The 24,644-nt window shown below is 40.9% G+C and overlaps 1 protein-coding gene across 2 annotated transcripts in view; it reads right to left on the bottom strand.

Moving 5' to 3' along the window:
• Positions 1-24,644, bottom strand: part of AMPD1 (adenosine monophosphate deaminase 1) — a 178,427-nt gene that overhangs the window by 35,885 nt on the left and 117,898 nt on the right. For both annotated transcript variants that reach the window (XM_073615697.1, XM_073615698.1), the window contains 4 exons: positions 20,875-21,006; positions 9,698-9,861; positions 2,769-2,895; positions 1,706-1,869 (listed from right to left, as the gene is read on the bottom strand). In XM_073615697.1, the coding sequence (XP_073471798.1) occupies positions 1,706-1,869; positions 2,769-2,895; positions 9,698-9,861; positions 20,875-21,006 (587 nt within the window). The remainder of the gene's footprint in view (positions 1-1,705; positions 1,870-2,768; positions 2,896-9,697; positions 9,862-20,874; positions 21,007-24,644) is intronic.

Genomic DNA, 24,644 nt, shown 5'->3' with positions numbered 1-24,644 from the left:
AAATATCTTTTGACAGTTGTGATACTTGCATATCTCACAAACCTCTGAACTCTGAGAGCAGCTTGAGACCAGCATTACATTCCTTTGAAGATAATTACAGTAGTTTTGTACATAAATGTACTTATTTACTTATTATGGTTAGCACTAAAAATACATGAAAAATGATTTTTTTAGTCAGGTAAATATGAAATACTGTATGAAACATATATACAAAGTCTAAAAATAAACAGCTTCTACTGTGCACCCTCTTTAGGAAACCCACAGTGCTTTGTGAATCCTGTGTCAGGTAAATGTTTATTTGTAAAAGATTTCATATACAACAAAACTAAAAAAAATAGTCTCTAAAGCCGAAAAAATTTTTTAAACCCTATTTAATTACAAGATCCAACTGTCACTTGCGAACATGTCATATTTAAATATATAAGCCGACCAAACCACGATAAGTACCACCATATGTTGGCTAGAATTAGAGTAGATAATCTTAAAATCATAGATCTCTGAATAGAAGTAACACAATGGCGGTCCACATAGAGTTTCTCATTCATATTATGACGATATGAATGGCATACAGTAAGGTTTAAAAAAAACAAAAAAACACTCCAGTATATCTAAAAGATTGGCTGTTCCCATCAAAAGCCTGCATGTAATGCTTGATATCAAGTTATGGTTTCCATAAATGCCAAATTATAATTTGTCACATTTGATGTGATCTTGCTGCTATGTAAAATTCACCTTGCAGCAGCAACTCCGCATTTTTCTAGAGAAAAGTCTGCCATAAATATGGGGCCAGTTTGAACAGTTTTGTGTAAATGTCATGCAGATTGAAAATCAGGTTCAGTGAATGCACTGTGATACAAAGTGAAACCTGCAATCCACCATAGTCTATAAACAATAAAAACAGAGTTAAAACAACAGTAAAAAAAAAAAAATGTATGATTAAATAAAAAGATGATAAAATTGACCCAGAAGCACTATTTTCAGTTTCCCTTTAAGGATCCCTAACTTTAGGTCAAAATTGATCCTGATCCTATGTATAATGACATAAAGACACATGAGAATCATTTTAATTATTTTTGGCCTTTATGGCTTTAGATCATAAAAGTATGCCTGTTCACTTAAACTATGAAATGAGGTAACATTGAACACTTATATAAAAACTGGAAAATGATTTATAGACTTTGGGTGCAAACCATGTTTTCCTTAATTTATTAGATTGTTGCAACTGCATCTGTGGTTCTGACAATATATGTTTTATCCTGCCCAGAATTCTAGGCATATCCTCCAGTTTGGTAATTATAACTATGTAAAGTTATAATATTAGAAATGAAGACTGTTATTTTATCTATACCAGTAGTCTGCAAACTGCAGCCCCAGAGGGGCCGTATGCGGTCCTTTGCTTGCTTTAATCCAGCCCTTGGGGCACTATTCCTCCCACTAACATCAATGATGGAGGACTATTCCTTCCACTGACGTCAATGATGGGACACTATTCCTTCCCCTGATACCAACAATGGGGAAATATTTCTCCCACCAATGCCAATGATGGGGCATTGTTTACTCCCATTGATGCCAGGGTATCTTCTACTTATACTGGCCCCCTCAAAGTCTAAAGAGCAGTAAACTGGCCCTTTGTTTAAAAAGTTTGGAGACCCCTAACCTTTAAGATCTGGATAATCTAGAACATATATAGCAAACTATAACTTACCGCCTAAGGTTGTTCAGCACTCTGATGTTGGCATACATATAGTAGATATAATATGTGTATGATGGGTTCTTCTCAATGGTCCATTCCTGGGGTGCTGGACTCTTTGTTGAGAACATGTGACCGCTGTGTTTAGACTCATCATCCACACTATCAAAGCCAGTAATCTGTCAAATGAAAGCCAGAGTTCCAAACAATGAATATGTTTTCTACCACTTGTAAATGACGCCATTTTTAAACTATACTATATGATTTATAGAGCTTAAAATGTTTTAGTTACAGCAAACACCCAACCTTAACCAAACCTTAGGTGTGTTGGGTAAAGAGGAAAAGGTTTGAACTTCTGTCAAGATTGTATTGCAGACTATGTCCCTGTCAGGGACATTTACTTTCATAGATTACTTACATACACTCACAACTAGGTTAAGATGTAAATGGTTAGTTTCCCATTGAGGATGCAGAAAACAATAGACACTTGATGAAGGATCTAACCCTTCCCCGCTTTAATTTTGAATGATTAAAATAAACCCTACAAAGGCCTTTTTTTTTTTTTTTTTTACAATACACGGCACTTAATAATGATATTTAGTATCCTGTAACATTTAGATGTGGGTTTCAGCAATTGATGTTTTCTACTTAGTTACTATGGGTTTCTAGGGCCTATGTTGGCTATGCAGAAATCCGGCTCGGAATACAAATACACTCTGGGGTTGATTTACTAAAACTGGAGAGTGCAAAACATGATACAGCTTTGCACAGAAACTAATCAGCTGAAGAAATAAGCTGATTGGCTACCATGCACAGCTACACCAGATTTTGCACTCTTCAGTTTTAGTAAATCAACCCTAATGCTTCTATAAAGGCTTCTTTAAAATTCTAGCACAGAAGATTTATTGAGAACAATTTTTCTGTTATACAGTATTAGATGAGCATGTGGCAGGCACAATAATGCATGTAGTCAAGTAAACCATTATCTTGGCTGCAGTATTTGAAAAGGACAGAAGGAGAATTAAGTTGTGGAGGATTGCTGACGTTACACATTTACATGTTGAAGTACCGCACTTACGTATTTGAGGAACACACTCAGTTCTTTGTTTGCACTGGGGTTAATAGTGGCTTCAAACACCGGCAAGAAGATATTTTCCAGCATTTTTCCAAAATGAGGCACAAACTTCTGAGCTCTGAAAATATCACTATAATGTAAAATTATTAAAAGGAATTAATATTCAAGAATATTGCCTTGACTTTGATGTGCATGCTTTTTAAATGAGATCCATTACATTTTAGCTCTTCACATAAGGTGCAATACATATTTTCACTATATAGTAAATAGATGACTGTATGACAGGGTGCACAATCGGGAGAAAGGGACCAAAGCTATAAGGTTGTCAGCCTATATCAGTAAGTGCCTGCACAAGGACCTTCATGGTAGGAAAATATTTTTTTTTAAATGTTTTATATTAATAAAAAATCTGCAGATTTAGAATATTTTAAAATCTTTGCCAGGTTAATAACATTGACATGTTAAATTATATATAAGATTTTAGTGATTGGGTTTACATATGATACTTTAATAAAGTTGCTAGCAGTTAGTTGCAGATGATATTGAAATATAGACTCGCTATTTTCTGCAGTATACATGAAGCCAAAATGTGACTTATATTTTCATCTTCCACTTAAACAGAAACTGAATTCAAGCATGAATTCAAAAAAGAATTAAAAGCTGACGCGTTTCACACCACTAGGGTGTGCTTAATCAAGCACACCCTAGTGGTGTGAAACGCGTCTGTTTTTGTCCCTGTGCCTCTTATGTCTTTGTAACCATATAGATTTTGCCGTCTTTAATAAAGAAGTTATAACGGAATACAGCCGTCCAGCTTTTCCTTCAATCCTTCATAACGTTCAGAGCCAGCACCTGTTCTTCATAAGCAGGATGGGTATTACTATGGGTTTATTGCCTAGAGCGGTGTTCACTTGTCTCTTGTGTCTGGCCTAAATACAGTACTACTTTGAGTCTGAAGCAGAATATGATATTATTTCAGCCAACTTACTCACTAAGATAAGTAAAAATGTATTTTGCAAAGTGAAAATTCACACAAAGTAAACATGCTCTACTTCCTTAGTAAATCAGGGTCATAGATATGAGTTGGTACTGGCTGGGTTAGGTTTGGCATAGAGAGCAGCAGTTGTAAGAAAAAATGCAATTTGCTGGGGAGTTAGTGCCAACAGGTGGTAGAAGGTGAGAAGAGTTGTGTTACTGTTTAGGGAATTTACCAGAGAAGTGTATATCATTAGCATGCACATGGAAACTAGTTTAACATGGCTTATTTTTCTTGTTTCATAGAAGGGCTGTGGCTTTGTGATGTTGCCCTAATTAAGGGAAAGGGGCCATTTGCAAGTCTTTGCCAAGTATTCCATAGTAGCACCTCCTGCTTTCACTGCTAAAATAACAACCTTTATCTATATCCACCCTGACGTTATTATTCCCATGGCAAGGAACCAGCTGCCCTACTTATGAATGGAAATGAAAGTCATATATAGCAGTCTACGAAACAGCTACAGTCCCCACACTACTAACTATAAGGTTTGCGCTGCAGTCACAGCAAGTAATAAGCATCATATTTGTGCAAAGTGTCATTGACTGCCTTCTAGCATCATGAAACTATATGAAGACATTTAAAGAAAAACTCAATGTTATTGGAAAATTGTATATAACACATGCAATTGCAACACAAGCTATTTTGTTTTGCAGAATAATACATTTCATCTTTCCATTTCAATCTTTAGTCATATGTTTTTGCAAGATTGCTAAATATCAGATATGACACCATGACACCAGTGGCATCCTGTAAATTCTGTGCCTAACAATAGCAGAAATATCATTTCTTGATTATGGGATTGGATCACTGCTTTTTGTAGCATTTTTTTTCTAATTAGAACAGCGTGGGGTTGATTTACTAGAACTGGAGAGTGCAAAATCTGGTGCAGCTCTGCATAGAAACCAATCAGCTTCCAGATTTTTTTTTCAAACTCCACTTTTGTTGAGAAAAAAGCATTCCCCTATGATCTATGTTTACTGCAGGGATTTTAACAAACTTTGTTGCAGATTCCTACCTTTTGTTATTCTGAAGAAATCCATGTGTAATTGTGTCCATGTGCAGGAGTGAGTCTAATTAGAGTGGTAAAAGTATTTTTTAATAACATTCAATTACAATATGACTTGTGTCTCAATTATATATGCTATATTTTTTTTTATATGTGCTATTTTTTTTTACACGAAAGTGGCGTTACCCTTTAATTGAACAAGCTGAAGTTAGAAGCAGATTGGCTACCATGCTACGTGTACTCTACAGTTTTAGTAAATCAACCCTCATATCTGCTTGTGTGATTAAAAACTTCACTCTCCCAATCAGCATTGCTTATTTTTAATCTTCATGCTGCTAGCATTGGTAAATAAATAGGAAAGTATATCAAATTTACTTATTTTAAACTTTTTTTTTCATTTCTTCAGTTGCATCCTGGTTTCGTGCCTAGGCAAATTATGTCATACATCCCAGGAGTCTTCAGGAGGGGAGGAGGGGTTTTTCTTAGCTAACCACAGCCGCCTGCCTGCATGCCTGAGCTAAGGGCAGATGGATGCAGGAAGTAAATGCTACATGAATTGTCTGCCCTTACTCAAGATAGCCACGGACAGAAATACTCGGGGGTTGTTTTTTAACCACTTGCCGACCAGCCACTGTACTTTTACTGCGACAGGTCGGCTCTTCTGCGTGAACTGACATACCTGTACATCGGTCCGTGCATGTGGGATGGCGGGCGCGAACGCTGCGAGCCGCGGGAGCATGCCCACGGGTCCGGTGGACTTGATGCGATTGCGTTGTACAGAGGCAGAACGGGGAACTGCCTATGCATATAAGGCAATGTTCTGACAGGGGACATGTCAGAGATCTTCTGTTCCCAGTCATCGGGAACAGCGATCTCTGTCATGTCCTAAAGTAGTCAAACCCCCCTACAGTTAGAACACACCCAGGGAACACAGTTAACCCCTTGATCACCCCCTAGTGTTAACCCCTTCCCTGCCAGTGTCATTTATACATTGATCAGTGCATTTTTATAGCACTGATCAATGTAATAATGTCACTGGTCCCCAAAAAGTGTAATTTGGGGTCAGATTTGTCCACCGCAATGTCGCAGACCCGCTAAAAATCACAGATCGCCGCCATTACCTGTAATAAATAAATAAAGTCCATAAATCTATCCCGTAATATACACTTATTGCAATTTTTTTTTACCAAAAATATGTAGAAGAATACATATTGGCCTAAATTTAAGAAGAAATTAGTTTAACATTTTTTTGGATATGTATTATAGGAAAAAGTAAAAAAAAATTTTTTTTTTTTCAAAATTGGCGCTCTTTTTTGTTTATAGCACAAAAAATAACAACCGCAGAGGTGATCAAATACCACCAAAAGAAAGCTGTTTGTGGGAAAAAAAGGACACACATTTTGTTTGGGTACAACGTCACATGACCGCGCAATTGTCAGTTAAATCGACGCAGTGCCGTATCACATAAAATGGCCTGGTCATTAAGGGGGCAAATCCTTCCGGGACTGAAGGGGTTAAAGTGATTTCTCATGAAAATAAAGCATGGGAAAATAGATGGATGGGGGAGTTTGCTTAGAATATTTAAAATGAATTAAACAGTGTTTTTTGTTTGTGGTGCTCAGATGAAGTGAAGATCTGCTTTAAAGCAGGTTTATGCTCCCACTCCACCCTGCTCCCTAGAATAACGTGTATTATCTTCATAGCAGAAGCAGGTAAGGATTTACAATGAAGTTTGCTAAACAGTGCATGCCGTTGTTACAAAGAAAGGAAGTGGTTAAAGCAGAAGTGTAGAGCAGAAAATGTGTTGTTTTTTATTTTTTTGTTCAGCCAGCGGGCTAAATGAATGATTCCTTTGGAACTCAAGAACAGCTCCAAAGGAACTCAGAAGCATATCAAATGCAAGATTATAGCACATGAAAGCATGCTGCATTTAATCATACACAATTGCAGATAAAGTCCAATAATGGCAGTTTTAACTACTTGATCGCCAAAAGATTTACCCCCTTCATGACCAGGCCATTCTTTGTAATACAGCACTGCGTTACTTTAAAGTGGTTGTAAACCTTGTTATAGCACTTGTTCCTACAGGTAGGCCTATAATAAGGCTTACCTGTAGGTACTGTAAACATCTCCTAAACCTGCACAGTTTAGGAGATATTTACCATATACACTTGTTCGGACGTCATCGGTGCATGCGCACTGAAGAAATGGCTCAATTGTGACGTTTCTAAAGGGCCTCTGCTGTGATCGGCGGTTCCCGCACGCATGCATGGGAGTGACGTCATCGCAGGTCTGGCCAATCACAGAAATTACTCCGGAAGACATGTCGCTGGTCACAGCGATGTACCGGGACCGCTGCCACAGCTTCGATCTAAGGTACATATTTTATAATGAGCTAGTATGCGATGCATACTAGCTCATTATGCCTTTGTCTTGCAGGTTTTTTTTATTTTTTATTTGGGTTTACAACCACTTTAACTGACAATTGCACAGTCGGGCAACGCTGTACCCAAATAAAATTTATGTCCTTTTTTTTCCCACAGGGAAAAAAAAAAAAAAATCAAATTTCTTCATAAATGTAGGCCAATATGTATTCTGCTACATGTTTTTGGTGAACAAATCCCAATAAGCGTATATTGATTGGTTTGCGCCAAAGTTATAGTGTCTACAAACTATGGGATATATTTATGGAATTTTTATTTTTTACTAGTAATGGCTGTGATCAGCGACTTATAGCAGGACAAATCGGACACTGACACTTTTAACACTTTTTGGGGACCAGTGACACTAATACAGTGATCCATGCTAAAAATATGCACTGTCACTGTACTAATGACACTGGCTGGGAAGGGGTTAACACCAGGGGCGATCAAGGGGTTAACTGTGTGCCTAGCCTGTGTTTTCTCACCGTGGGGAAGGTGCTTGAACTATGGGGAGGCATTGATCCATGTTTCTGCTTTGTAGGAACACAGGATCAATGCCTTACCTACTGACAGAATGGCATCCTCCTTGTTTACATCCCACAGATCAGCTTTCGCTGTGTCTAATCACAGCGGGAGTGAGTCACCAGCGGTGCGCATGCATGCCCCAGACCCGGAAGTGCAGGATCATGTACTAGGTATGTGATCTTGCACAGGAGAGCCACCTTGTCGCTGTATATATACAGTATACGGTCAGCAAGCGGTTAAAAAGTTACTTACTGGGTTGTAATAAACCTCTTTTGGCATAAATTACCCTTTTACACAAATGCTAACAATTTATCATTTTAAGTGATAACTCATTAATATCTGACTTTTTTCTAATTTTATGGTGTTGTAATATATAGATATTGAATTTCTGCAAGCATGCCTGAACAAGCCTACTTTATTACAAATCAGATGTGGCATTATGTGGAATCTTCAGCACAAAACCAAACCATCCCAGTGTTGCCACAGCCCAGGTTCCTATTTATAGCCAGATTTATAAACAAGATTTTACATCAAAACTTAATTGGAAAATTGTTTTTTTGCCAGAAAGATGATCTATTTTTTCCATTATAGAAAGCAATGCATGCACAAATGTTTTTTGGAAGGATGTGTAATATATATTTTAGTCTCTAAAATGGAGCAATATCAGGATGTTTTCAATGATTAAAGTGTTTGTTACGCCAATTTTTCCCTATTATAGTTCCCTCTGTTATATACCATTAAGCTCCCAAGTGGATGCCATTTATTTAAAAAATGCTGCTTTCTCCTTTCCCGATCTGAGGGGGGACATGCTGGGTATCCCCCGCTGACATCAGCCGGGATGAGGAGAGAAGAGGAGAGGAGGAGACCAGTGGGCAGTCACATGAGCGCCGAGTGGCACTCAGAAATAAGGTATTATAGTACATAGTTTTATAAATGACATCTACTGGGGAGATTAATGTTTTATAACATAGGGAACTATAATAGGAAGACTTCGGAGGGGAGATTTACTAAAATTGGAGCACTTAGTATCTGGTGCAGCTGTGCATAGTAGCCAATCAGCTTCTAACTTCAGCTTGCTCAATTAAGCTTTGACAATAAAACCTAGAAGCTGATTGGTTAAATATGCAGAGCTGCACCAGATTCTGTGTGCACCAGTTTTAAATCACCCTCACTGTTATTTTTAGAGCAAGGATGATGGATTACGGTACGTAAACTGACCACGGTGTCAGGGCTCAGCAGCCATGATATACCGTGGTCAGTTTACAGGGGGGAGGGCAGAAACTGGCAGGATCAGCCAGGTTTTTTAGGTGATACGGGGGGGGGGGGGGGGGGGGATTACACTGCAAAAGCACTGTGCTGTATAACATGCTTTAAAGGAACAGAATCCCATTTTTTTTTTTTGGGTAACAAACACTTTAAGAAAGGTTAATAACAACCACCCACAAAACAATTCTTGTATATAATGAAATGTGACATGTCTTATACCAATACCGAGAAACTGATTAAAAAATTTTTTAAATCTAAAAACAAAGTTAAAGACTTATCATTACATTGCTAAAGTACCCTGAAGTAAGTACCCTTCGAAGTTGTCACAAGGCTGATGAGTCTTTATGGTTGTCTGTGACTCCAAGAGATTGATGGAGATTGAATCTTATCCCTGGACCATATTCTCCATATATGGAAAATCCATTTAAACAATGCACTTTAACCACTTCCCGCCTGCCATATAGCAATATGACGTTGGGTAAGTGGTTCTGTTATCCTGATCAGCCGTCAGATGACGTGATCAGGTTAACAAGCTGGCGTGCGCAGCGCGGCAATCGTTGATGCGGTGGCAGGGTAACACAGATTAAAACAGCCACTACATTTTGGGGTTACAAACAGCTCCCTTTCATCAGGTCTACATAAGAGGCAATTGCAGCACTGATGAATAAATACTTACTAGATTCTTGGCACTTGAATCATCCACAACATGTTGTGACTGTAGACTCTGTGCTTGTTGAACCAAAATGCAAGTTTTGTCCATTCATCTGGGGAGCGTCCATAGATTGAGAGTCGGGGTTCAGCATACTGGTATTTAGCATCATCTAGATCTGATCCCACTTCCTAAGAAAACAATGTTTATATCAGGGATTACGCTTATGTATTCATTTGTTATTCTTTACGTTTAAAAGGTTACTTTATGCAAATGATATAATTTTTATAACTTGATGTAAATAAAAGAGGTTTTAAAAACACTGTTTAGGAAGATTATCAAAACAGGATTTTTTTTTAAATTCAAGATGGCATACCAGCGACAATTATTTTTCTTTTTTTTTCAAATATAAGTTTTATTCAAAAGCAGGAAAGGTTACAGGCCCACGATATCATCATAGACATACATCATATTTGAGGGCGCAGCCTCTTACATCAACATGACTGAGGGCATGACAACATAGTTTCCTATTACAGGCTCATATACATGTTTGTACAATATGTGTGATAGATTCAATCCTGCATTGAAACTCAAGTTTATCTGTTTGCCTCTTTCCTACCAACTGTTTTCCTTTTTCCAAATTAGCAAAAGTAGATAAGAAATAGGTGAAAGAAATATAGAAGAAAGAGGACAGAGAAGTAATAGTACGAAAAAAGGGGGGGCAGAAGTGTGGTACAAGGGTCAGGGGGAGGGGGGGAAGGGGGGAGGAACAGGGAAGGGGGGAAGCCCGGAGGCGACACCCCTCTACTACTCAGTACATATATATCGGGAGGGTGACTGTTGCCCTTAGGCTTTCACTGTCAAAATCATTTTAATGATTTGTAAGCAGGCTTTGTCCCTCAGTGAAGAATATAAATATAAGCCATTGCGACCAGGTTTTAGAGTACTGTTCAGTTTGGTTACGGGCCGTGAGAATAAGATCCTCCATCTTTCTGATGTCTTCTACTTTTTTTAACCACATACTCACAATTGGGGGACTAGTAGTCTTCCACAGCAGAGAGATACAAGCTTTGGCTGCATCCAGAAGATGCCGTAGCAGTGATTTTTTATATTTCTTTCTGGACATGGTAGATGCATGTAATAAGAAGAAGCTGGGGTCCGCCACAATGGGGCGTTCCGTAAATTTCTGTATCGTCTGCTGTATGGACTTCCAGTACTGCTCCAACCGCTTACAGGTCCAGAATACATGAAGAATCGTACCCCTTTCCTCCCCGCATCTCCAACAGGTACCTGAAGAGGATGGGCAAAATCTCTGCAGTTTGTCTGGAGTATTGTACCATCTGGTTACTAACTTATAGTTAGTCTCTTGCATCTTTGTGCATATGGAAGATTTGAATGTGAAATAGATTATGTTTTGTTTTTGCCGTGGTGAGAATTTACACTGCATATCTCTTTCCCATGTCCCGAGGGTGGGCATTTGGTAGTTCTCTAGTGGTGTAATCAGTAGTAAATAAGTGGCTGACAATGTGTGAGGTAGAGCTCCTTCTCCTGAGCAATGTGACTCATAAGTAGTCAAGGCCCTGATGAAGTTACCAGGAGGTGGTAACGTCTTAAAAAAGCGGTTAAGCTGTAAGGCTCTCCACAGGTTTAGCTGGAATGGTCCCTCTGCACTCATTAGCCCCTCTATTGAGGGCCATTGTCCATTTGTTATGAAGTGGGATGCTTGTGAATACCCTGTCTTACGTAATGAACGGAACACTGGATCAGAGCATCCTGGACTAAATTCTGGGGTACCCAGAATCGGCCGTAGTGGGGAATTGATGCATTTTAGCAAAAAGGGATGAACAGATTCGTGTGGTTACTCCTATCAGGGGGTGGTTCTTCATATTCCTGGGTAATAAGTCATGGCACCAGGGGGCCCTGTCTAAAGGTATTGTACTTTGGGCCTGTTCCAGTTGGGTCCATAATTTGGTGGTGTTGTGCCGATTCCAGTCAATGAGTCTGGTCAAGTGAGTTGCTTGTTGGCCTTTGCGAAGGTCTGGTACCGCCAGTCCCCCGTACAGTTTGGGTAATGTGAGCTGACGTCTGTTAATCCTAGGTTTCTTGTGTGCCCATATAAAGTCTAGGAATAGAGCATTTGTCTGGTCAAAGTAGCGGGCGGGTATTTGGATCAGGAGGGCTTGCATGAGGTATAGGAATTTTGGCAGTATGCACATCTTAAGGATGTTACACCTACCAAACCATGAGTGTAACCCCGTGCTTCAGGTTTTAAGTAGTGATCTAACCATGGACATTAATGGGGGGAAGTTCAAGACAAATACTTGTGATAATTTAGGAGGGATGTGAGTTCCAAGGTACTTCAGCGCAGTGTTGGTCCATTTGAATTTAAAATTTTCCAGCAGCGTGTTAAGGAGTCCTGGGGAAAGCCCAACACTCATGGCTTCCGATTTATTAAAATTTATCTTCAGGTTAGATATGTGCCCGTATGTTTTAAATTCGTGGAGCAGATTGGGGAGAGATATTATCAGGTTTGTGAGAGTGAACAACATATCATCTGCGTAAGCAGCTATTTTCTGTTGCGTCTCTCCTATTTTTACTCCCTTGATATCTGGGTGGGCTCGAATTGTGCGCAGGAAGGGTTCCAGTGACAGGGCGAATAGGAGCGGGGATAATGGGCATCCCTGGCGAGTTCCATTTTTGACCTCAAAAGGGGCAGACAGAATCCCATTTACTCTCACTCGTGCTGAGGGATTGGTGTATACTGAGGAAATCCAGTCCAGCATCCTAGTCCCCAGGCCGACATGTCTTAGAACTGATGTCATGAACTGCCAATTCACCCTGTCAAAGGCCTTCTCTGCGTCCGTACTTAGAAATATGCAGGGGGTCTTACTTTGATTAGTTACATGCAAGATGTTGAGAGCTTTGATCGTATTATCCCTGGCTTCTCTAAAAGGGACAAAACCCACTTGATCTAGGTGAATCAGGGATGGAAGGTATGTTTGGAGTCTGGTTGAAAGTACTTTCGTGAAGACTTTAAGATCAATGTTAAGAAGCGAGATCGGCCTGTAGCTCCCGCATTGCGTCGTATCTTTCCCCTCTTTGGGAATCAGTGCTATATGTGCCGTTAGAGTTTCTCTAGGGAAGTGAGTGCTAGGGTCCAGTGAGTTAAAGAATTTATGCATAGGTTCGCCCAAAGACGGTAACAAGGTTTTGTAGTATAGGGTTGTAAAGCCATCCGGGCCCGGGGCTTTCCCTAATTTCATGGAAGCGATTGCTTTCTGTATTTCTTCCAAGGTAATAGGTTCTTCTAATAATTCAGCGGACTCAGCTGTTAATTTGGGCATATTTGATTTAACTATGTAATCTTCTACTTGGGCTTGTGAAACCGGTTGCTGTTTTAGGTTGTAGAGGGAGGAATAAAATTCCCTGAATTCAGTTGCTATCGCCTGAGGTAATGTTGTCTTCTGGCCAGAAGACGACATTATGTGGGGGATATAGTTCGCTAACACTTGCTCACGCAGTGATTTGGCTAGCAGTTTGCCACATTTGTTACCGGATTCATATGTCATACGTCTACAGATTTGTAACGCGGCCTTTGCTCGGTATTGCATTATGTCATTGATTTTAGTGCGTATCAACGTGACTTCCGCTTCCCCCGCCGGGGTCTGTGCATGTTTGTGTCTTGCCTCTGCCAGGTGTAAGTCTTGCAGGAGTGTTGTCAATTGAGCAGATCTTAATCGTTTGATACGTGCCCCGTGCTTTATTAAGACTCCGCGAATTACCGCTTTATGTGCCTCCCAAACAATGCCAGGGTCACTGTTAGGGGTGTAGTTAGTTTTAAAATAGAAATCTAGTTCCTTCCTTACATGCGTAAGTACCTCCTCATCATGCATGAGGCTTTCGTTGAGTCTCCAAGTCTTCTGTCTGTCAGTAGGGTTATCTGTCAAGGCATAGGTCAGTAGGACAGGGGTGTGATCAGACCACGTGATGGATCCAATCTTGGAGTCTCTAAGGGCGTGCAGTTGGGCATGTGGGAGTAGGAAATAGTCAATCCTGGAGTATTGTTTGTAGGGATTTGAATAAAAAGTGTAGTCCCGTTCGGTTGTGTGGAGGAGTCGCCATACGTCTATCAGTTGTGCCTTGTGTAATGCTCTGGAGATTCGTTTCCTAACGGAGGGGGTGATAGAAGAGGTCCCTGAGGAAGTATCTTCTGAGGGGATCAGGGGTAGATTGAAATCGCCTCCTATAATAAGGTGGCCTCTAGAAAATTCCAGCAAGGTTGCTAGGGTCTTAGTGATAAAGCTATCTTGATGGCTGTTAGGGGCGTAGATGTTTGTGAGGGTTACCTGAACCCCCCCGATTTCGCCTCTGAGAAACAAATATCTTCCCTCTGGGTCTGATAATGTGTCAGTACATTTCCAGGGTACTTTGCTGGCAAATAGTACAGCCGCGCCAAATTCTTGGACGTGGCGTTTTTCAGCATTTTTTGGGGACTGTACTCCTTATATCAAACACCTATAGTGTTTTACCTACCCACAATTGGATTTTCGCTATGTGTACACAGCCTGGGATACCGCAGCAGAGCTGATTCTATGTCTTGATTGCTTTTACAACATTTGCATTGGGTAAGAGATTTTTCTCATACAGACCCTCACGGGATGTGGGGGGTATGTCTTCTCATATATGTATGTGATGTTAATCATTTCTCTTTTGCTTTTGTAATATTCAATAGATGATAATTCTCACTTATCAAACCTTGATGAAGGATTTTCCGAAACGCGTCGGTTGGTTTAGTGAGATTTCCCTCATTCAATACCCTGGTGATATTCTGTATCTCATACATGTTATCCTTGATGCAATTGTTTGTATGTATCGTTTGTATTTGATTCAACTATTTTATATGGTGTATTTTCTGTCATGTGTTTGTACTTTATAATAAAAATTTCTTTTTTACCTATTATGTATTTTCCATGGTAATGCCCATAAAATCCCACCTTAGGGGAACCCCTTGTTGTTTTTTTCTGTGTTATGGGATGTGGCATACCTTTTTTGTTTGCTACTTCTGGTCAGAGCCCTGTCGATTGCTGGCAAATAGTATGGGCACTCCACGGGTCTTGGTAGCCCCATTAGTGGAGTGATATGCCATTGGGAAATACCTGTTTTTCAGTATCGGGAGCTTATCGCTTTTAAAATGTGTTTCTTGGAGTAGTGCTAGGTCTGCTCTATTACGTTTTAAATCCTGTAGCAGCATACGCCTTTTCTCCGGCACGTTTAAGCCCTTTGTGTTTAAGGATAGTATGTTCACCGCCTCCATGTTTCCTTGATTTAGTAGAGGGGGGGGTTGGGTAAGGTAAAGAGACAAGGGGAAAGGTAGGGGGGAAAAGTTGAGATATAGAAAAGGAAGTTGAAGCTAAGAAGAGATTAGAATCTTAGATGTACTAATCCAGTACAAGTAACTTTGCTATTAGAGGTGCACAATAGTGCTGTAACGCTCACCAGAGCTAATCTGGTAACTGAACGTTGTCCTATTTGGGGTTGTGTATAGCAGTAACCAAGGAGGAGTTTACCTGCTATCCCTCTCCATCCTTGTCTGTGTCTATATTTGAATCAGAAAATGTTAAGACGGATTTAGTGTCAGTTATTCTAAGGCAAATTAAGCAAATAAAGTAAGTAAACAAGTTTTAATTTGTTTTGAACGATATAAAATGTGACAAACGTTTAGCTAAGCATCAGGTGCATAAATCTAATATCTATGATCCTCGGTGCTCAGATCAGGTAAAGGTACAGGTACAACAGTAAATTTTTCAGCCCTACACCTGCATTAACCATAATCTTAAACTTTTGAACCCACTGTTTCTTGCTAACTGTGATGATGCCACTCCTTCCGGAGGGAGAAAAAGATGGGGGAGGGATGGGAGGAGCCCCCACCCTGGATTAAGATCTGCGAGGAAACCACAGGGACTCCCTTCTATCTCGTTGTCACCCATCTATCTGTGAATGCCCTCCTCTCCTCACCCGCACCTATGTCACAGACAGCAGGGGCATGCCTCCCATCCAAGCCCCCATGATTGAGACACCCATATCTTTCCCGTACATGTGTGCAGTGTTGTATCTAGGCCCAGCGGAAGCCAGCGGAATAATATAAGATCCCTCCTCCCCCCATCCCCCACCAGTACCTTCCAAGAAGAATGCCCAGGACCCCTCAGGATTAGAAATCGGTACATGCAATCGCCTGTTTGCAAACCCTGGTGTAATGTTGATTCCTCTGCGTCCGCTGTGTTATTCCCCAGCCCCAGGACAGCTAACTGAGGATGAAAGGTGTTCCGTTCTGGAAGCGTCTGTATGCCCCACATCATCTCATCATCTGACCGTCCCTGTACCTATATAACGAGCAAGGAGCTCCACAAGGGGGACAAAACCATGTTCTGGTGATGTTGCGTTGCGTTCACTGGCAGGTTGAACAGGGATTGCAATGCACAAGAGAAGGGGGGGTGAGTCCGCGTTGCTGTGTAGACCAGACAACACCATCTAGGCAGTCCTAGGTGTTCTATATAATCCAAGGGTGGCAAGTATTGGCGTGTGGGCTACTGACATCTGGGCAGGGGCAGGGAGAAGTCAAAAAGAAAGAACAGCAAAGAAAAAACATATAAAAACGAATATAAACGTATACCAGTGCCTGATCTGTGGATGCACTTCAAGGTTACACTTCCCGGGAATCTCCCGCCGACACTGTATGGGCTCTCCTACGGGATCTCTGCTGGCGTGGAGGTTGATGGTTTCTGTGGATGTTGGGTCCCGATCGATTCGACATCCTGGGGATGAAGCCAGTCCGGAACTAGAATCGGTTCTGCGTCTAGGTATTCGAAGAAGGCTGGCAGTTCCGCAGGTGAGCGCAGGGTAAACGAGGATGTACCATTTCGGAATGTTACCGCCAAGGGGTATCCCCAGCGGTATGTACATCCCTGTTGTCTTGCTAGTTCTAGCGCCGGTCTCAGTAGTGCTCTCCGCTGCAGTGTGGCTCTCGATAGGTCAGGTAGTATTTTAATTATGGCTCCATCGAACTCTACCTCGCCCTGTTCCCATGCTTTGCGGAGGATCAGTTCTTTCTGCATGTATCTATGGATCCTGCAGAGTACGTCTCTCGGCCTGTCGGGATCCGTTGATCTGGGCCCTAGAGTTCTGTGTACCTGATCTAACTCTAATTGCGGTGGGGGAGTCCCCAGAACCTTGTGGAAGATTGCTGTAACCGAGGCCGCCAGATCTTCTGACCCTGTTGCTTCTGGAATACCCCGCAGCCGCAAGTTGTTGCGGCGGCTGCGATCTTCCAAATCTTCTATGTGTAACTGCATGTCGGTGGCCTGAGAGGCCCTTGTCTCCTGCGAGCGTTCTAAGGCTATGACCCGCTGTGTAAGTGATGAAATTGTCAGGTCACTTTTGTCAGCTGTTTCTGTGAGGTCTTGAATCCCCGTTTTCAGTTCCTGGATGTCCCGCGCGTGTGCCTCTTCCACACGCAGGATTAGGGACTCCATGTCGGACCGCGAGGGCAAGGCCTCAATGTCAGCTTTAGTGGGGAGGGCTTTTAATATACTCCGGAGAGCCTCCGGGATGCCACCTAGGCCTTGGGACGAAACTGCCATTTCCTCTCGGGGTCCCGCTGATGTCGCTGGAGACAAATCTCGGACTGTAAAGGTAGCGGGATCAGTTGATGGGTTCAGCGCGGCCTCCTCTGTCCGACTGAGAGTCCCTGAAATAGCACTTGATACCGCTCTGGAGGGTAAGATGTCTGGAGCCACCGGTTGATGAGCGTGTCCTGTACCTTTTGGACGATATCATGCCTTGTATCCTCTGAGTATTTACCGTCGGATTACAGGTTAGAGAGGGGTCTAGCCAGGAGCTCTCCAGAAATGCTTCCTCACTCGGCCATTGCTAAGCCACGCCCCGACAATTATTTTTCAACCCATAGCTAGCTTTCTCTCTAATAACCCCATGGAACTTAACAGCGAACTCCAATAAAGTCTATGGGGGGTGGGGGGGCTAATCTTACCACTACATCTTGGACATTTTAAAGAATACAGGGAAAACTATTGTCAAAATAAGAGCAGGGGGACTGCTATAGGGGACACTTATCATAGAAAAAAAAAAACGGTAAAGATACTGTACTGTATCAAAGAACAAAAAATATATAAATACTGTACAGCAAGTAGAGCATTCTTTTAGGCCTCCTGCACACTGCAGCTTGAAAAAGCTAAATACAGCTTTTTTTACCGGGCTAAAATACAGTCCATCAATTGTAATGTGCCTATGCACACAGGCGTGTAAACAAGCGCCGTGCATTCTTCAGTAAAGATTTTTGGTCAGTAAATTACGCCTCATGCCTGCAAATACGCGTGATTGACAATTTACATACCGCAGAACAAGAACCCGAGAATAAGTTTGCGGGAAAAGGCGCACGAAATTACGCAAATTTGCGTGAACGTTTATATGCACGAAAATACAAGCAAATACATACAAAAAAAAACCTCTGAATAAATAGATGCTTAAACAGAAATATCGAGTGTGCAAGAGGTCTTAATGTGCCTTCAAGGATGACATAAAAAAAAAAAAAAACCACCAATTACATGCTTGAGAGATGCCTTTAAGCTGTATGCGGCCTGTCAGCATCACTGTATTCTGGCACCACAAATTTTGGATGTGTAATTGATTTGCTAGCTTTTACATTTAGCTTGAACTAAATAATACAGCAGAACCCCAATCAAATTCATTTCAATTTTGAAAAAGGCTTTTTAGGTAGTTTTGGCTGCGACACCTACATTTTTTGCAAATTATAATAGGTCCGCATTGACCAGTTGAAGTAGCAGCCATAACAGCTATAGGTAAGTTTACCCTTAAAGTGTCCTTAACCTCTCAAAGCGGAGGTCCACCCTTTTTTTTTTAACCTGCAAACATTCCCATGCCCATCCGCAATGCTATTGTAAATGGCCAAAAATATATATTTTTTCTAAATACCTTTTTTTGTTTATTTCTTGCAGCCCTTCCAGCCCGGCTGCCTAGGCGGTTACGTCACAAGGCGATTCCCATGGACTGCTGGGATATCAGCGTCAGCTATCCCAGCAGTCCATGGGAATCGCCTATTACTGTAATCAGTGACATTACTGTACAGGCGTGAGATTTGGGGGGTGCATGCTGGGTAGCCAGCTGCACCGAAATCCCAGAAATAAAGACTAGCGGGCTTCAGATGCCCACAGCCACAATGGACCCTGCCTGCTTCCGAGATCAGATACGATACGATAAAACAAACATGAAGGAAAACATTATTCACTGTATCGAAATGTTAAAGTAGAAGTAGGAACAATAACGGAGATTATTAAAAAAAAAAAAAAGATATTTGGGGACTGGAAATCTGCTTTAAGGACCGCCCCATATATATAGTGCGGCAGGGCAGCCCTCCTGTGCGAAATCTCGCACCTGTATGTGATTTCATGCACAGGGTCTGGGGTGCACGCGCGCCACTGGTGACCCGCTCACGCAGTGATTGGACACAGCGGGAGCCATAAAATAATCCCATAGTTTGTAGATGCTATAACTTTTGCGCAAACCAATCAATAAACACTTATTGGGATTTTTTTTACCCTGGAAGAGGGGCGAGACGCGTTGATGCACTTCTGGTCTCTTAACCATTGACGCAACTTCCGCTCTCCGTGGAACCCACGCCGATCAGCGGTGCACCCGGAGCTCCATACTGATGCCTGTTTGAATCTGTTTTTTTGTAAGTAGCGCCTAGCAAGCACATTATTCTCCATTTAAACAGTATTTCACTATCAACTCCTTCTCTGTTTCCCGCATATGATCACGTTTGACCGCCTTTGAACGTCTATGGAAACCACTATTGTGAGAGGCTCCAGAGAAGCCCATCTGTTTTATACTTGATCCTATTGCTCTCAGCACTTTTGATCCCAGACTGCAAAGCTGTGGGTCCATGCCATTTGGTGAGTGGGGTCACAAGAGGGGAGTGTGGCACATGACACTGTCAATATTTGAGGGCAGGGGCAAAGCAGAAACTATATGTAGTGCCCTCCCTAACCTCCAAGGGCCTGGTGGTGACCCCCAGAGGCCGTAAGGGCCGACATTCCTCCTCAGGGTACAGGTTCCTAGGCATAGTGGATGTTGTGCAAGGTGAAAAGATGGGTACCAGTCACTTTAAAAATGAACAAAAGAGATTTTATTTCTCTTAACAGAAACAGTGGGAGAAAGGGGTAGGGCACAGAATACCCTTAGGCAAATGCAATAGCAAATTGGCAGACTACTTAGACAAAAATAGAACTAGGCAGACAACTATACAGAAAAAAGGGTCTTTAAGCTGAATTCAGCAATCTGTATTTTGTAGCAACTGCTGTCTCCTATAGCAACAAGCTCAGCTCACAGCTACCCGCTGGATTCCTCAAGCTTAACTCACAGCTACCCGCTGGATTCCTCAAGCTTAACTCACAGCTACCCACTGGATTTCTAGGATGAGCTCTCTCTTGAAACTTTCCCAGCCAGTTCACAGCCCCGGCTGATGAAGAGTCTCCTCTGGTACTCCTTCAAAACTCCATCCCTCTACATATGCCTCTGGCAACAAGAGTGGTTGACCCTCTGGCAACTTCCTCTCCCTTGCCTCCTGGCAACTTCCAGACTCTCTCCGACAGAGCCCCTGAGACATGTGGCAAGGCCCCAGGCTTCATACCTACACCTCTGCTGCTGCTCCATACATACCCACCCAGGCCGCAGCCTGGGTGGAAAGAACCTCGATCACCTGACCTTATATGAATAAATACCTTCTCCTAGCATCCTGGGTGGCCAAAGAAACTCCTGCTGATTGCTGATTGCTGATTGGCTGAGAGAATTATATACCCTCATAACCTGAATCCACTGTAATTCATCACACTGATGCCAAAGGTAACAATGCGGCCTATTGACAAAAGGGAGAAATCACAGTTAACTCCAGGCTTGGAGAAACCCATTTGATCAATAGACTACAAATTAGCCAGGCTAGCTACCACCTAGCACAGCTAAATTTACTAGCAGCCCTGTTCAGGACAAGGGTGCTACATATACACATCAGCTGAAGGTCAGGTAAAATCTTGTTGCATGTACTGTAGTTTGGAGATCCCTGCATAAGCAATAAAATGGTTTTGCAACACTGTAATAAAAATAATAAGGCTTACCTTAATGATAGTAGCAAAATATTCCCCATCAATGAAGTTTTCTGTTTTCATGTACAGGTCTCGTAATTCGCTGGCACCTACTGGGTTATATTTGGCATTAAACTTGTCAAAGCGCTGGAATGTTTGTCTTCCCTGGAGAAAAATAAGCATGGATTATTATAAAGGTTTTCATTCCTGTTTTCCCACTAGGGAGATCCACCGTCTCCTTGTTCTCATATCCACTGTTTTTGAGAAAGGAACTGAAGAAAAATCTAAAATTTCAGTTACCAGACCAAGGAGTGGGGGGGAAGTCAGGGACATCAGTTTCTATGGCAACTCTCTTAACTCTCAAATCATGAGACTCTCAAATGAGACATCTGCTTAATTTGGAGAGATTTCCTGTTACATCTCTAGGACAGAAAATTAAGGAAAACCCCCAGTGAGACACAGCCTGCAAAAAAATAACCTTTTAGGGGTTTTAACCATTCCCTACCCTATTTTATACTAAAAAAAAAGTTATGGTTCTACATACATTTAAACAGTTATCCCCCGATGATTCCCCCCCATTCCCACCTGTCCTTAGCTCCTGCCAGATCTTTGCTGTGTGTCCTCCTGGAAGCCACATAGCTTCTATTGTAAATATTCCTGGCCAGACAGTTTCTTCTCCTTTCATTGCTACAGAGAAACTGTCTATTATTGAGATGCATCCAATTCACTTGTCAGGAGATTGTGACTGTCTCTCTACGGAGCCGGTACACATATCTCCGGAGCGGCTTTGTTGCAAATTGCACAGGAGTCCTGTGCATCTGCTGGTCCATTTCAGGTCCGAATTCAGCCAAAAATTTGGACTGAAACAGGACCTGAAACGGTGAACGGGGACGCACCGGACCCTTGCTATGAGTCGCTCCATGCTGCGGTGTCAACCCAGTCTAAAGGGGTTTAACCAGTGGCCTGTCCATTAGGGGAGCACGGGCGCCGCCCCCCCTTTCCATACATCCAGCCCCATAATCTATATACAGAGCGCTGGATGCATGGATTCCAATAGGGGGTTGTTTTTTTTTTAAGCACGTGATTAGAGCCAGAGGCTCTAATAGGCTTCAAAAAAGGGTGGGCACAGAGCATATATTCACTATTTTCACATTGAATCTCCTCCCCACTAATCAGGTTTCCTGATTGGCCAAAAGGAGAAGCCATCCTATTGGCCTATGAGGAGGAAGGAGGAGGGAGGAGATGTATGACCGGGGAGAGGTATGGGAAGCCGGACCAATGGAGCAGGGACACAGAGGAGACTGAGGGGGGATGCCCTGGATGAGTGCACTGGCGACCGGGGGGGTTGAGTATGGTGCACCGTGCGGGCTGGAGCAACAGGGGGGTCTGTGGTCAAGTCTGTCTGCCGCCCCCTCCCCACCGATGGAGCACCAGCCACTTTAACAGTTATCCTTTAACTTTACCTCCCATCACCCCCAGTAGACAGATCTGGCAGAAGAGAAGACAGATAAGTACATTTGTGTGATGCTGAGGGGGTGTTGAATGACTATAAAAAGTACACTTATTTTTTAAAGTAAAGCTACCATGTTTTCTTCAGTCAGCACTTTTTTAAAAAGAAAAGACATGATGGATTAGATAGGTGTGTAGATAGATAGATTGACAGGTAAGAGAGACAAACTCAATTGGGATCGAGACAGAGACACCCAGGAACAGTCCAACAGGTTTGTCCTGCACTTATATTTAGCAAGTCAGCAAAAAAAACAAAAACAGTTTACATGCAGGAGGGCTTTGTACTGCAGAATCCTGCCAGCCAGTGGCTCATGATAGACAGACAGACAGACAGACAGACAGACAGATAGATAGATAGATAGATAGATAGATAGATAGATAGATAGATAGATAGATAGATAAGTATAATTAGACACGTGCCGTTCACTTCGTTCCAAATTGAAATTCGGACAAATTTTTTGTTTTCGTAAATTCGGAAGTATCCAAATTTCCGAATTACAATAGTACTGAATTTAAACAAATCTGAAATAACGAAAAAAAATTATTTGGATGAAATTCAAATACATTTATCAAAATAGATTTGTTTTTGATTTGTTTTCCAATTTCCAAAGAGAAAAAAATAGAATAGGAAATAAAGAAATAGAATAGAAAAAAAATGAATGGAATAGAAAAGTATATAACATAAAAAAAATAAAAGAATAGAATATAACAGAGTAAAACAGAACAACATAGAAAATAAAAGAACAGAATAGAATAAAAACGAATAGAATAGAATAAAAAGGTAATACAATAAAATAGAAAGAATATAACCATCTTCTGAAACTCGAATTTCAATTAGAATAAATTTGAATTTGAATACATAAGAAAGAATAGAATAGAAAAAAAGAATAGAATAGACTATAATAGAATAGAAAAGAATAGAATTCAAAAAAAGAATAGAATAGAAAAAATATAATAATTTCCCAAAATTATAAAGAATCAGTTTGAATATAATAGAAAAGAATATATTTGAATGGAATAGAAAATAACAGAATAGTGTAGAAAAAAACAACAGAACAGAATAGAAAGAATATAACCATCTTCTGAAATTCGAATTTTGAATACAATACATTTCAATTTAAATAGAAAATAACAAAATAGAATAGAATAGAAAATAATAGAATAGAAAAGAATAGAATAGAATAGAAAGACTATAACCATTTCCCCAAATTCAAAGGGAATCAATTCAAATTTGAATAGAATAAAAAATAATAGATTAGAATAGGAAGATGGTTATATTCCTTCTATGCTATTCTTTTTTTTTCTATACTATTCTGTTGTTTTCTATTCTTTTCTATTCTATTCAAATTCAAATTGATTCTATTTTATTTTTTGGGAAATGGTTATATTCTTTCAATTCTATTTTTTTTTTTTTAATCATTTCGGCCCTGGAAGATTTTACCACCTTCCTGACCAGAGCACTTTTTACAATTTGGCACTGCGTCACTTTAATTGACAATTGCGCGGGCGTGCTACACTGTACACAAATGAAATTTGCGTCCTTTTTTTCCCCACAAATAGAGCTTTCCTTTGGTGGTATCTGATCACCTCTGCGGTTTTAATTTTTTGCGCTATAAACAAAAAAAAGAGACAATTTTGAAAAAGAAACAATATTTTTTACTTTTTGCTATAATAAATATCCCCCAAATTTAAAAAAAAAAAACAAATTTCTTCATCAGTTTAGGCCAATATATATTCTTCTACATATTTTTGGTAAAAAAAAAAAAATTGCAATAAGCGCAAAAGTTAAAGTGTCTACAAACTATGGGATAGATCTATGCCATTTTTATGGCATTTTTATTATTTTTTTTTTTTTTGCTAGTAATGGTGGTGATCTGCGATTTTTAGCGGTACTGCAACATTGCAATTGCAGACTTTTGACACTTTTTAGGGACCATTGGTATTTATACAGCGATCAGTGCTATAAAAATGCACTGATTACTGTGTAAATGTCACTGGCAGGGAAGGGGTTAACACTAGGGGGAGATCAAGGGGTTAATTGTGTGTTCCCTCAGTGTGTTCTAGCTGTATGGGGATAGGATTGACTAGGAGAGGAGACATATCGTTTTTCCTACTTAATAGGAACAAACGATATGGCTCCTCTTCCCTGACGGGATTTCGCTCAGGGGAGCCATTCTGCCGCAGTATATCTGCGTGAGCCGGTCGGAAACCGGTTAAATTATATTCTTTTGTATTCGAATTTCAGAAGATGGTTATATTATATTTTATTCTATTCATTTCTTTCATATTATATT

This window comes from Aquarana catesbeiana, linkage group LG02, assembly GCF_042186555.1.
Source record: "Aquarana catesbeiana isolate 2022-GZ linkage group LG02, ASM4218655v1, whole genome shotgun sequence".
In the NCBI taxonomy this organism is placed as follows: Eukaryota; Metazoa; Chordata; class Amphibia; order Anura; family Ranidae; genus Aquarana; species Aquarana catesbeiana.
This window is presented reverse-complemented; position numbering and strand designations above follow the sequence as displayed.